The sequence below is a fragment of the Erythrolamprus reginae genome, chromosome 9 (assembly GCF_031021105.1).
Source record: "Erythrolamprus reginae isolate rEryReg1 chromosome 9, rEryReg1.hap1, whole genome shotgun sequence".
Taxonomy (NCBI): domain Eukaryota; kingdom Metazoa; phylum Chordata; class Lepidosauria; order Squamata; family Dipsadidae; genus Erythrolamprus; species Erythrolamprus reginae.
In genome coordinates this window covers 29,035,413-29,049,370 of record NC_091958.1, presented here as the reverse complement: position 1 = coordinate 29,049,370, position 13,958 = coordinate 29,035,413, and the positions used below count along the sequence as shown (strand labels likewise).

General features: G+C 44.0%; 1 protein-coding gene across 1 annotated transcript in view; it reads left to right on the top strand.

Moving 5' to 3' along the window:
• The window catches only part of GLG1 (golgi glycoprotein 1), a 126,475-nt gene that overhangs the window by 47,270 nt on the left and 65,247 nt on the right, over positions 1-13,958 (top strand). Inside the window, exons 2-3 of the mRNA XM_070760682.1 lie at positions 10,123-10,155; positions 12,294-12,380. Coding sequence (XP_070616783.1) covers positions 10,123-10,155; positions 12,294-12,380 — 120 coding nt within the window. The remainder of the gene's footprint in view (positions 1-10,122; positions 10,156-12,293; positions 12,381-13,958) is intronic.

Below are 13,958 nucleotides of genomic sequence, written 5' to 3'. Positions count from 1 at the left end.
CTGGTATATTTAAGGAACGTCACAGCTCCTTTTTGCCTCTAGGCCCAACCCAGGACCACTACAAGGCAGTTAATATATTTATAGCCGACAACTATATTCTGTATGTGTTAAAATGTTTTCAGCTGGAATTTTTTAAAATTAAGGGAGACTAGGATGGTCCCATTTCGGCCTTATTAGGCCTCATCAGCTAGCCACACCCCTTTCTTTTACTGGGATTCGATCTGGTGAACTCTGCATTGTAAAGCAGAGAACTAGCTGATGAGGCCTAATAAGGCCGAAATGGGACCATCCTAGTCTCCCTTAATTTTAAAAATTCCAGCTGAAAACATTTTAACACATACAGAATATAGTTGTCGGCTATAAATATATTAACTGCCTTGTAGTGGTCCTGGGTTGGGCCTAGAGGCAAAAAGGAGCTGTGACGTTCCTTAAATATACCAGGGTGATCCGACATAAGAAAAACATATAGCCCCTCCCTGGTACAGAGCTGGAAGGATTCAGATCAAATAGCTCTAACTGCTAGTTCTCTGCTTTACAATGCAGAGTTCACCAGATCGAATCCCAGTAAAAGAAAGGGGTGTGGCTAGCTGATGAGGCCTAATAAGGCCGAAATGGGACCATCCTAGTCTCCCTTAATTTTAAAATTTCAGCTGAAAACATTTTAACACATACAGAATATAGTTGTCGGCTATAAATATATTAACTGCCTTGTAGTGGTCCTGGGTTGGGCCTAGAGGCAAAAAGGAGCTGTGACGTTCCTTAAATATACCAGGGTGATCCGACATAAGAAAAACATATATATATATATATATATATATGTTTTTCTTATGTCGGATCACCCTGGTATATTTAAGGAACGTCACAGCTCCTTTTTGCCTCTAGGTCCAACCCAGGACCACTGCAAGGCAGTTAATATATTTATAGCCGACAAACTATATTCTGTATGTGTTAAATGTAAAACATATAGCCCCTCCCTGGTACAAAGCTGGAAGGGTTCTGATCTGATAGCTCAAACTGCTAGCTCTCTGCTTTACAAAGCAGAGTTCACCAGATCGAATCCCAGTAAGGAAAGGGTGTGGCTAGCTGATGAGGCCAGAACAAGGCCGAAATGGGACCATCCTAGTCTCCCTTAATTTTAAAATTCCAGCTAAAAACATTTAACATATATATATATATATATATATATATATATATATATATATATATATATATATATATATATATATATATGACGGTCTTGGTATATTCGGGTTTCTTTCCGTGTAGGATTTGGAAATTTCTGGCGACGTTTCAACGAGGTCCCACTCGTCATCTTCAGGCTGGTGTTTCTGTCCTTGTTCTCAGGCGAAGACTGTGTTCGCCTGAGAACAAGGACAGAAACACCAGCCTGAAGATGACGAGTGGGACCTCATTGAAACGTCGCCAGAAATTTCCAAATCCTACACGGGAAGAAACCCGAATATACCAAGACTGTCATACTTGTATCCGTGAAAATCTACGAAAACATATATATATGTTTCACTCTGCACAGATTGACTAATGGGCTAGAAATATTGTAAAATAGATGAAATCAAATACTTTATTCTCTGCAGGATACAAGCTCAGCTATGGCAACTTATTTTTCTGTTAAGACATGAAATGCTGTTTAGCTTGCCTGGTTTCAGCAAGTCTGACTTTTCTAAGTATCTGGAAAGAGACACCTCCATCTTCAACCATTTTAGAAAGCCCTGAAGCCTATTATTACAGCCCACAAAAAAGTGACCTAAATTACTAGCCTTGGGTACTCTGGAAGTGGTGGCAATTTCATGAAGCACATTGGCTGTTCTAGAGACATCCTTCATGAAGAGAAGCCAAATTCTTATTGCAGTTCAAGGTTGTTGCTGCTGCTGCAGCACAGCCAGATTTATTGTTCAGGGCTTTTCATTCTTGTTACCTAGAACTACTGTTGGAAATCACTTCGGTCTACAGTTCAAAATGTGTATCAGTGATAGGGACTAAATTTAGGATTAAAGCAACCTGTAAGCTAGATAAGATAACCTTTATTGTCATTATTTATTGCGAGCACACTGGACACACATTAAAAATGAAATTCTGTTGCCTGCACTCAAGTGTGTGTGTGTGTGTGTGTGTGTGTGTCTGTGTATGTTTTTTTTTCTGTTGAATCACCCTAGTATACCCAAATATGGAAGGGAGCATAGGGGCCATCCAGGCAGTTACTTATAGCCAACAAACTATTTTCTATATGTGTAACATATTTTTGCTGATAATGATAATTTAAATCCCAGGAGGGTACGGCTAGCTGATGAGAGCTAAATAGCTTGAAAGAGATCTATACTAGTCTCCCTTCATTTTCATTATCAGCAAAATTATGTTTTCTATATATTAGTAGTATTAAAGTAAATTTTAAATGTTCTGAAGATCATGATGGCTACTGCCTCTTCATTTATACATACACTCTTGTATAGAACAGTGGTGGCGAACCTATGGCATGGGTGCCACAAGTGACAAGCGGAGCCATATCTGCTGGCACACGAGCCGTTGTCCTAGCTCAGCTCCAAGTAAAAGTGTTGCCGGCCAGCTGATTTTTGGCTCACACAGAGGCTCTGGGAGGTGTTTATGGCTTCCAGAGAGCATCCAGGGGGATGGGGGAGGGCGTTTTTATCCTCCCCGGCTCCAGGGAAGCCTTTGGAGCCTAGGTAGGATGGAACACGAGCCTACTTGGCCCACCAGAAGTTGGGAAACTGGCCATTTCCAGCTTCCAAAGGGCCTCCAGGGGGTGGGGGAAATGTTTTCGCCATCCCCAGGAATTGAATGGGTGTGGGCACTCGCGCATGCACAATAGTGTACATGCATGTTCTTTCGGCACCTGAGGAAGAAAGGGTTCGCCATCACTGGTATAGAATATGTATGTGTATATTCACAAGCACATCCGTTTTGAGTTGCTCCTGATTCAGACCAGTTTTTTGAACTGGTAGTGGCGGCGGAGGGAAGCTCCGCCCACCTGCCAGGACGCTTCTGTGCATGTGTGAATCATAGCAAATTATTTCAGAACCCACTACTAGCATGCACCCTCTCTCTCTCTCTCTCACACACACACACATATTAATCACTCTCCATTTTGAATACATAAAGAAAGAGGAAACTTGAGAGTTCAGAAGGTTGATACTATATGGATTGTGACTCAATGTAGTTTTTCTGATTCAGATATCACGAAGCCCCCTCCTAGAAGGTAACAAGGAAAAAAGGGTGTGGACCTGTAGCAGACAGTCCTGCAGACCCTGGTCAAGCATCGCTTGTAGGCCGTGTCCCGGATAGAAGGATGTGAACTTGCAATAATCCTCTTTGTCGTCCTCACCTATTTCTGCACTGCCTTCCTGTCCAAAGCAGTAATGCTTCCAAACCACACAGTAATACAATACTACAGGATGTTTTCAATCATCCCTCCATAGAAAGTGGGAAGACAGATGTGGCCTTCTCAGGCGATGCAGAAAAGGCAGGTGCTGCTGTGCCCACCTCGCCAGCGTCTCACCGTTCAGTGAACAAACTAACCTGCTTGTTAGCTTAAGTCAGTGCTTCTCAATTATTTTCTTTTATACACCCACCCACCCACCCCCAGGAAGAAGTAAACATTTCATGCCCCCCGCCAACACTCTGCCAGGATGATTGTTTGCACGTTTTTTGCTTAAAAACCTCAAGCGGCTTATCAGTGTGATTGGGATGTTTAAGTGACGCCTTAATTTATTTCACTTCAGGCTGTCCGCTGCCAACATTTTAGACACAGTAAACATACCAGTCTTTCCTCATCTCCCACCGTAGTCACAGTGAAACCAAGCTACATAGGCTTCATCCTATTTCCTCGTCTTAGCTTTTGGGAGACTTACGTTTGTCTCATTGTCTCCGTCTCTCTCCTCCTTTCTTTTCATCTCTGTTAAATATTTCTCCCTACTGAAGGAGCGGGTCCAGCAGTCATGTGGGTTGCTCACTGTCCAATCCGCAGAGGACCGAGCCTAGTCTTTAAAAAGCCTGCTGGATCCGCCCCTTCCCCAGAATTTACTTGGTCCTGCGATCCAGCAGGACATGTGGTGGCTTGCTCCTCTCTAAAACACCTTCCCTTCATTCCTTCGTCAATCAGGTAAGTAAAATTTCCAATTGCCCTTTTACTTCAAGCTTGCCTGGTTTTCACGCCAGCCTTACAGGGCTCGGCGCCAAGGTAGAAGCTGCGGTGCAGCTATTGCTGCTGTTTCCAAAGCGCCCTGCTCACACTGCTCCTGGATTGTATCTTTTTAACAAAATCTAATCGGCCAGGAGGTTTACCGGCAAGCTAAGGAACTGTTTAAAAAAGGACTTTTTCCTCCTGCGGTGTGGGACTGTTTAGCAAGTTTCCCTTGATTGTCCCCCGGACTTTAGTCTTCCCTCCGTTTGCAAAAAACGTCGGAGCGGTTTATTTAGGTGCGAAGGCCCTCAGTGCCCAGTAATTCCGGCACTTGCGGATAGCCCATGCGCGTCCCGCCTGGTGCCATTAAATCCACCGCTTGGCCCTGGAGTAAGCTGTGAGACCCTCAGGCTTTTTTTCCCTGGCTAGGCCTCCTAATCAGTGTGCCTTGGTTTACTTTGTTAAGGTTAGCGAGGCCTGCCCCTCTGTACTCACTGGCACAAACTCTGGTACCGACCAGATTGACTTTGAGTTGCAGACGCTCCTGTGCAGGCCCAAGTGCACATTAGCCCTGACCCCCCAAGAGGCTCCTAACCTGCCTCCCTCTGGTTTACCGGCAAGCTAAGGAACTGGTGTCCCTGTTCTTTCTCTGGATGAGCCAAACCTAAACAGACCCCAACCTAACATATGGGGCTTAGGTCCAGAGGAGCCAGATATTATGATGGAAGATCCTTCCGAGCCAGACCCAACCCAGGCCTACAGGGTATCTCCCTCTTTACCGGTTACCATTACTAACCTTCCTCCAGAGTTTCAATCTATGTATTCTGCCTTATCTCAAGCCATTGATGCCAAGCTCTCGGCTATCAATGTGCCTTCTCTCTCTCATCCCCCTCCACGCGCCCCTAGACCCGTGAGCGCTTTCTCATCCTACAGAATTCCAGTCATGAAAACTCGGATTCCCCTCAGGATGAGAATGATGATATGGACGTAGAGGACAAGGGTGACCCGTTCCAATGCCTGTCAGAGGATGAGGAATCACAAATCAAGATTCCAACTCCTGCAGCAATTTTTCCAGCCCAACTCTTCAAATCACTTCTATTCAAGGCAAGAGTTTCCACAGGCTTAGCTGGTCAAGATAAACAATCTGTTCCTCCCACAGATCCACCTGAGAAAAATCTGCCATGCTTCATGGAGGAACAGTAAGACAATGAGGTCATCCCCATGCCAAAATTGTTCAAAGATGCTCTGCTCAAGTAGTGGGACCACCCGGCTTTCGGCTTCAATCTCACAACTACAGACAAGAAGTTATATAAGCTTTCTCCATCTTATGAAGACCTTCTTGTCTGTCCCAAAGCTGATGAACCAGTAAAAACTCTACACTCTGCGGCTGCTATGCCTGGTGAAGCAGAGGAGGTGTTAAAACCCGAAGACAAGCGCCTAGAGCAAATGGTCAAAAGGTGTTTCTTCACGGATACCTGGGCTATCAAGAGTGCAGCAGCAGCATCTTTCTTCTCTAGAGCTATTCTCTTATGGCTTCAACAGCTCCAGCAGCATATTCCCCCTGATGATCTATGGGGCCAACAGGATTTCAATAAGGTTTTTGCAGCGACCCAATATGTAGCGGATGCTACCTTGCAATCATCAAGATTTGCAGCAAGGTCATTAGCGGCCTCAACGACAGCCAGAAGACTTCTTTGGCTTCGCCCTTAGCAGGCGGGAGTGAGGCAAAAATGGCAGCTAGCCATGGGTCCTGTGAAGCGCAACCTTCTATTTGGTGACCTCTTGGACCCCCTTCTCACTGAAACCGCTGACAAAAAGAAAGTTTTGGGGCCTGCCAACAAGAAGGCCATCAAAACCCAACCCTTTCGATGTCCCAGTCGTCAACAAGATCAAGGATTCGCTTTCCAGAGAAACTCAGGTCAGTATTCCCCTCGTTTTCGCTCCCAAGCTGGCAGAAACCCCAGGGGTAGAGGATCCCATTTTCAAATTGGTTCCTCCTCGACCAGAATAGCATTCCTGGTGGCGATAACATCTGCCCGACGCATCTCAGAATTGGCAGCCCTATCCATTCGGCAGGATCTATGCCAGTTCCATATGGCAAAGGAGACCTGCGCCTGGACCCCATCTTTCTACCCAAGGTCAGTTCCATGTTCCACAGGTCCCAGGACATTGCATTGCCTTCATTTTGTTCCAATCAGAATCATCATCCTGCGGTCAGATGGCACACCTTAGATCTCACCAGAGCGCTGAGAATCTATATCCAACGGACAAGACCCATCTGGAGGTCGGAAGCCCTATTCGTGGCCTACCATCCCAGATCCCTGGGTTCCAAGGTACCCTCAACCGTAATAGGCCATTGGATCCGAGGGACTATCTCAAAGGCTTATGAGTCAGTTTCCCTCAGCATACCCAGAGGTATCACAGCACACTCCAGAAGAAGTGCAGCCGCATCTGCCGCATGGGCAACTCAAGCTCCATTGGAAGAAGTCTGCAAAGCAGCCACTTGGGCCGCTCCAAACTCTTTCATAAGGCATTACAAAATTGACTCTTACATTTCAGCGGCTGCTGCCTTCGGCAGAAGAGTCCTCCAATCCGTTATCTCTCACGATAGCGAACTAATCCCTCCCTAGGGACTCATCTATTGGGTATATCCCACATGACTGCTGGACCCGCTCCTTCAGTACGGACAATAGGTGTTGATTGCTTACCTGAACGCCTTTTCTCATACGCTGAGCGGGTACAGCAGTCACTTCCCTCCCTTTTTCTATTCTAACTGTGGTTATATCCTTTAACCTGTATTTTTCCTATCATGAGAGTTGAGCACTATTTGAGCCACCACACTTGAGCCTAAGTCTATGGATTCGCGAATTCTGGGGAAGGGGTGGATCCAGCAGGCTTTTTAAAGACTAGGCTCGGTCCTCTGCGGATTGGACAGCGAGCAACTCACGTGACTGCTGTATCCGCTCAGCCTATAGAAGAGGCATCCAGGTAAGCAATCAACACCTATTTTCCATGGTGTCTCTTAAGGGTTTGTTATATGCACTTCATATCTCCTGTGCTGTGTGCTATTGTTCAGTGCAAACCCCCCCCCCCCCACTCGCTGCAGAAAAAAAAGCACGCCCACCCCCCACCCACTATTTGAGAAGCACTGGCTTAAGTTAATATTAAGGTGAGGTCCTAAAGGAAAAGTTCATAATTTGCGGAATCCAGATTGAGTGCCATTCCTGGTGGCTATAAAAACTTTCCTGTTACATTCCTTTTGAAGTACAAATTTAGCAAGGCACCACAAGAACCCAGGAAGAGTCTCTTTTTGTTTTTTTGACCAATCATGTATGGACATAAGGCTAGTTAATTTCTAGGTGTTTGGTGGTGGAAGCTTAGAATTGCTACTGTGAGTGAGTAAAAGTTCTGAATATAACCTGCACTTAGCCTTTGAAGCAAGAACCAAGAGCTAAATTATGGGTAATTGATTTACTGTTACCTTAATTGTAAGCTTTTGCTAGATGAGCTTTAAAATTGTTGCATAAATAGCATTAAGCTGATATAAAATCATCACGGGTTAGTCTTTGAAGAAAGGACGGGGCTGAACACTTATTCACAAAGAGGGAGGGAAGAGAGATCCTTCAGTAAGGCAGTCAAAATTTAGAACGGCATCCTTTTGCTCACAAACTGTATTTAATAAGCAGTGGCAAAATTGTTTATGGAAAGTGAGCTACTTTGCTTTTATAAATATCACATCCTGTTTGCTGGGATGTGGATTTTATTGAAAGACTATATAAAGCCTGTCTTACTTCAATCCCTAATCTAGTCTTTGAAAAGTAAAATGAAATATGACCTTCAATTTGTCTTTTCTCTGGAATCATGGCCAGCATCCCAGAGCACAGGTCATAGAGCAGCTATATGGATTCTAAGCTGTACAAACGGTTAGCAAATTAAAGTGTTTAAATCAGGGATGGGTTCTAACTGACCTCGCTGCCCATTTGCTTCTTCTCGTGCTGTGTAGCTGCGCCTATGGCCTTGTGCGTGCTTTGCACGTGTGTATGTACAGTGGCAAAAAATAAAATAAAAATTTTAAAAGCCGAAAACAAGATGATGACCGCATGCACATTGCCGGCAACTCGGCTTCTGCGCATATGCATATTTTTTTTTAAAAAAACCTGGAAAAAATAAAAAAAATCTGGGGGGGGGAAAAGATGGTTCCCACGGACTGGCACAGACTGAGCTGCTTCTGGGATGTCATCATGACATCACCAGCAGGAACCCACCTCTGGTTTAAATGAAAGGTGAAATGATTAAATACAAGCCTGGATAACACTCATATTTAAGTAGTTCTTGTCTTAGGCCAGTGATGGCAAACCTATGTCACGGGTGCTGCAGGGGGTATGTGGAGCCATATCTGCTGGCACGCAAGCCGTTGCCCTAGCTCAGCTCCAAGGTGCATGTATGTGCCAGCCAGCTGATTTTTGGCTCGCACAGAAGCTCTGGGAGGGCATTTTTGGCTTCCAGAGAGCCTCCAGGGGGGATGGGGGAGGGCGTTTTTACTGGCTCCAGGGAAGCCTTTGGAGCCCAGGAAGGGCGAAACATGAGCCTACTGGGCCCACCAGAAGTTGGGAAACTGTCTTTTTTCGTTCCCAGAAGGCCTCCGGGGGGACGGGGGGGAGCTGTTTTTGCCCTCTGCATATATTGAGTTATGGGTGTGGGCACTCATGCATGCACATTCTTTTGGCACCCGAGGAAAAAATGGTTCGCCATCACTGTCCTAGGCTTATATCTTGGATTGTGGTTCTTAGATTTGGGTCATCCAAGGGCTCTTTGGACAGAAAAAGTTGTGTGCTTTTGTTTTGACTACTTTCTGTTGATGTTGTTGGTAAATGGAGCTTATTCCCTGGTTAAAGGAAGATAGGCTAATCCTCACAGGATGCATTGGAGCATTAAATTAAAAACAATCGTTTTGTGTTTTGTTATGAACAGTTTTTTATCCCATCTTTATAGTTTTTATCAGTGGGCTCCTGAGCTAATAAATGGGCTGTGTGTGGAAGTCTCTTTCCTCAGTGTGATTCCCCCCAGAGTTTCACCCACCAGTTCAGTTGCAGTCCTTGTCCCATGACCCACTTTGACATGGAATTGATGGAGGTTGTAATCCAACACTAAATTTATAAACATTTTATCATGTCTTTTGCCCAGGAATGTGCCTAGTTGACGAAAGGAAAAAATGTAGGAGACGTAAGAAAAATGAAGGATACCAAGGGGCAAATGTGTACATTTTTAAACATGGTTAAAAATATTTCAGGGTAGTGAAGTGGTACCCTAAATAGACAAGGAATGCAAGGCAAAGGCACAAGAGAAAAACTTGTTCTGCGTTCCTTCAGTTGAGTATGTTTACAGTGGAATCCCCTTGAGTTTGGTCCTTTGTCTCAGCCACATCTTAAGCCGTTCATCTTAAGATGCTTGTTGGATTGAGGTGACTTCTTGGCTTTTGCTTAGAGCAGGTCAAAAGCAGATGGTGTGATGTTCTCATCATTGTCAGTTTGTCTCCTTCCCATAAAATGATAATTCGTAATTGTAATTGTGACTGATGGCCAGGAAAAAAATGTGAAGTGTTCCACCATCTGAAGAACGATTGAGGCTTTATTAGCGAAATCTTGCTGGCCTTTATTGTGTAAGGCTCCAGCTTGTCTAAAGTAGATTGCTTTATGAAATAAGATTTGTGGAAAAGCAACCTAAGTGGAACATTCTGAAACGAAACTTAGTTGATGCCTTTGAGTTGAAGCTAATTCCTTGGGGGTAACCATTGATTAGACAAAATAAAAACCGGTATTTAATCTGCTGGCTAGGCAGAGCAGTTTGCCAGGTTAGTCTGATCATGCACATTACTTTGAGACAATAGCATTGGTTGATTTGTGGGGAAGGAAAGCAGGGTGATCCTAACCTCTGAATTAATACCATTTTGTTTTGTTTTCTATTTCTAGCCGGATAACGAAATCTCTTCTGACTGCAACCACGTAAGTGTGCTTTTTGACAAAAGGTTTGGCACATAGTGTTTCAAAAGCACTGAGCACATTTGTTTTGACAAAAGGGAAGTTCATGGGATCCTGACTAACTCATTTAAATGGAAAAGGCTCACCTTTCTTTACCTTTATATGGCTGCCTATGTAGGCAAGTCAGAATTCTGTTTCTTGGGAAATGCTTGTTGGAAAGGCATTGTGCTCAAAACCAAACAAAGTTCCCTGAATTTAGCACTTACCTTAGTTTGTGCTCTAAAACTATTTCTGTTCAGTCAGCTGTTTAGCCATGTTTCCTTTTGCTGCCCTAATCTCTTGCTCCAGTTTGCAACCAGTTCATCTCTGGTCTCTCCTGCTCTATGCTGGACGCATCTTGGAAGAGGTTCATGTAAAAAATAACAGCTCCTTTATGGGGTGCATATGCAAAGTGCAATTACAGCATTGTTCTAATTGCCCTTGCTACCTTGATTACGCCACTGGTGATTTCAATGAACTTCAAAGAAAATAAGGTGGGTGGGTGACTGGCACTGCATTTACGCTGCACCCGGCTTCCTTGGATAGAGAACTAAAGCAAAGCAGGTGCACACATAGAGACACGCCCCTTTCAAGGGCAAGAGAAGGCTGCATTGTGCCGAAAATACCGTCTCAAGAGGATAGAGTAACCATTCTCATCACAGAGTACTGAGGTTTTTGGAGCGTGGGAAAGGAGAACCATTCTCTTTCTATCTGCATTGGTGTGAGTTTGAATTACTAGATCTGCAGGTCCAGTATTCCCTCATCACATCTATTTTATCTGTATTTACGGGCACAAATTGTGCCCATAAACCAGTGATGACAAACCTTTTTTGGTTCGCATGCCAAAAGGGTTGTGTGTGGATGCGCTAGCATGCGTGCACATGCCCACATCCGTCCCCTCCCCTAGGTATGTGCATTCCCCCCGCACTGCCCCCTGCGCATGCGTACAGACCTTACTGAAGCCTGATACGCAAAGGTGGGCTGCTAACGTGGGACGATGACGTGTGCTCGCCCCCGTGGCTCTGAGTGCTAGCAGAGTCAAGCACAATTTTGCTACTGCACCTGGGCAGGGAATGAAATTGTGCGCAGACACGCCGGAGCGAGCACACGTCACCATTCCACCTTAGCAGCCCACCTCTGCTGATATGTGAAAAAAATGCCCAAATTGGTAAACTGGAAGTTCAGGAAAACGCGCTTCCTATTTTTTGCATCACGGGGCTTCAGGAAGCTTCCCTGAATCCTTCAGAGTGCAAAAAGCAGCACAACGGAAAAACGGAAGTGCGTTTTTCCGGGGGTGGTGGTGGTGGTTCCGAAAAACATTTTTTTTGCCTCTGGCATCTTGGGGGGGGGTGGGGTGAAACGGGCCCGAAAATCAACTGGCGCATTGGAGATGACACAGGGCAAAGACTCACGAGCCCTCTGATATGGCTCTGCATGCCATTGGTTGCCCATCACAGTCCTAAAAGGTCTCTATGCTAATTGCCATTGATTTGTCTGCAAGAATTACTCAGAACTTTATAATAGTAAAACCTATTAAAGAAAACATACCAACAAATAAGGAATGGGAATACATATACACTAATGTTTGTCAGCCTTGGCTACTTTAAGATGTGTGGGCCTCACCTCCCAAAGATCTCAGCTAACATGGCTGCTGGGGAATTTTGGAAGTGAAAATCTGCACATTTTAAAGTGGACAGGTTTGAAAAAACACTCACATACTGGTGAATAGTTGTCAGTAGGGACATTAATACAAACATCTTGATTTCTTTGCTCTTGGATTCTTTCTGCCATATAGAAGTAAAGTACAAATTTCATTTACCTTCAGAAAAAACAATCAGATCTACATACTACCTTATTCTTGAAGATCAGAACGCAAAGATTAATGTGATGTTCAGAAAATGTTGTTTTATACATTTTGGGAATCGCCCAGTTTTTTAAAAAATTTGGAGAGTTGCCCAGAGTTGGTGGCTACATAAATGATTTCACTAAATTGAAGTCCTGATATCACAGGAAAAATGTTGTCAAATTTATGTTAGATCAGATTGAGCTATTGCTTTAAAAAAGATTTGAAAAAGGATTTTTAAAAGTTAAGTTTTGTCTTTTGTTTCTTGTTTTCCCTACAGCTGTTGTGGAACTACAAATTGAACCTGACTACAGATCCAAAATTTGAATCGGTGGCTAGAGAAGTTTGCAAATCCACTATATCAGAGGTAATTTTATTTTGGAGGCGGGGTGGGCAGAGGCTGGAATCTTTTTCTGAAAAACAGAGTAAAAGATGAAAGCATTGAGTTATTCTTCCAAAAAGTATAAATATCTTTTGAATTGATTTTGTTTCTTTTTTATAGAATTTGAAACATGTTTTAAAAGCCCCCACTAACCTACATTCCAGATTTAGATTCCAGTTCTATGCCTTTTGCTAGTTATGAAAAATGTGAGAGCAATGCATTCAAAAATAATGGGGACTTCAAACTACTTTCTCAATCTGCGATTCAGGATCCTCGTTATTAAATTCAGTGCATTTATTTCTTGTCCAACCGTATCCCCAGTGTACACAATTTTATGCATTTGAGATGGAGGGAGTAAGAGCTGCACAATTTATGTATCATTTTAGGAGGAGTCAAGATTGAGAAGCTTTGCTTTTAAGATGTACTACAGTTTTCCTGTTCCAGTTGTAGCCTGAAAATGGTGACCGGGGAGGAATCCAGCATCCAGTTTAACTAACACAGGGGTAGGCAAAGTTGACTTTTCTATGACTTGTGGACTTCAACTCCCAGAATTCCTGAGCCAATCATGCTAGTTCAGGAATTCTGGGAGTTGAAGTCCACATATCATAGAAAAGCCAACTTCGCCTATCCCTGAACTAGTACAACATTTTCCAACAGCAGGTGGTCCTGGAGCTTCAAAATCTGACAAAATAGAATAGCTAGCCATGGCCAACTTAACCGTGGCCAACCTGCCTCAGCTGATTCACCTGGGAACAACTCCCCATGGCCAACCTTCCAGGACAGTTTAACAATTTAATCATTTGAAGTAATTTAAAAATTATTTGATTTTTGGTCATTCTCGTTTCATTTTGTCTCTCTTTCGGCATCCTTTCTTTACTCCACCATTTCGGTGATATTAGTGTAACTCTTGTCCCGTGGCAAGTTGTCATGGGACAAGTGGTGTATGGGCCGCGGCAAGTTGTCGTAAACCCAAAATCTGAGTCAAAGAATTACGAAGATTCTCCTTATCAGACATTGACAGATGGTTTAATGCAAGCTGCAAGGAAGAGGGAAATAACTGAAATCTCTTCTTGGAACATTAGTATTCTGCCTGCAGGCTGCACCTTTCTCTCTTTGTCCTTATCTGGATTGATAGTATCTATTTAAGTGTTGGAGATAATGAGGGCTTGCTAAGAAAATGTACTGGCTACCCCAGAGGAGGCGGTGGTGAGATCATGTTTTTAAAAATACCTCCATGAACCATACCAGGTTTTCCAGCTTGTACTGTTTACAAACTGCCCTTCTTTGGCATGGTGCTCGAGTGGATAACTGGGTACGTCCGGTGCTGTGCCCTGTGTGCCACTGATGACACAGGAATTCTGTGCTGAATTTGATTTTGTTTTAAATTTTGGAATTGCAATCACCTTGAGTCGTCCTCTGGGGAAAGCAGTTGAACTTCTTCTCTAAAAGGGGAAGTGGAATCTGTGCAAAGCTTCTAATTACTTGGATTATTCAGAAGTATGTGGTGCCGCTGCCCGTGGGATCTGGGAGATGTGAGGACTCTTTCCAAGTTTGGCACCCAAT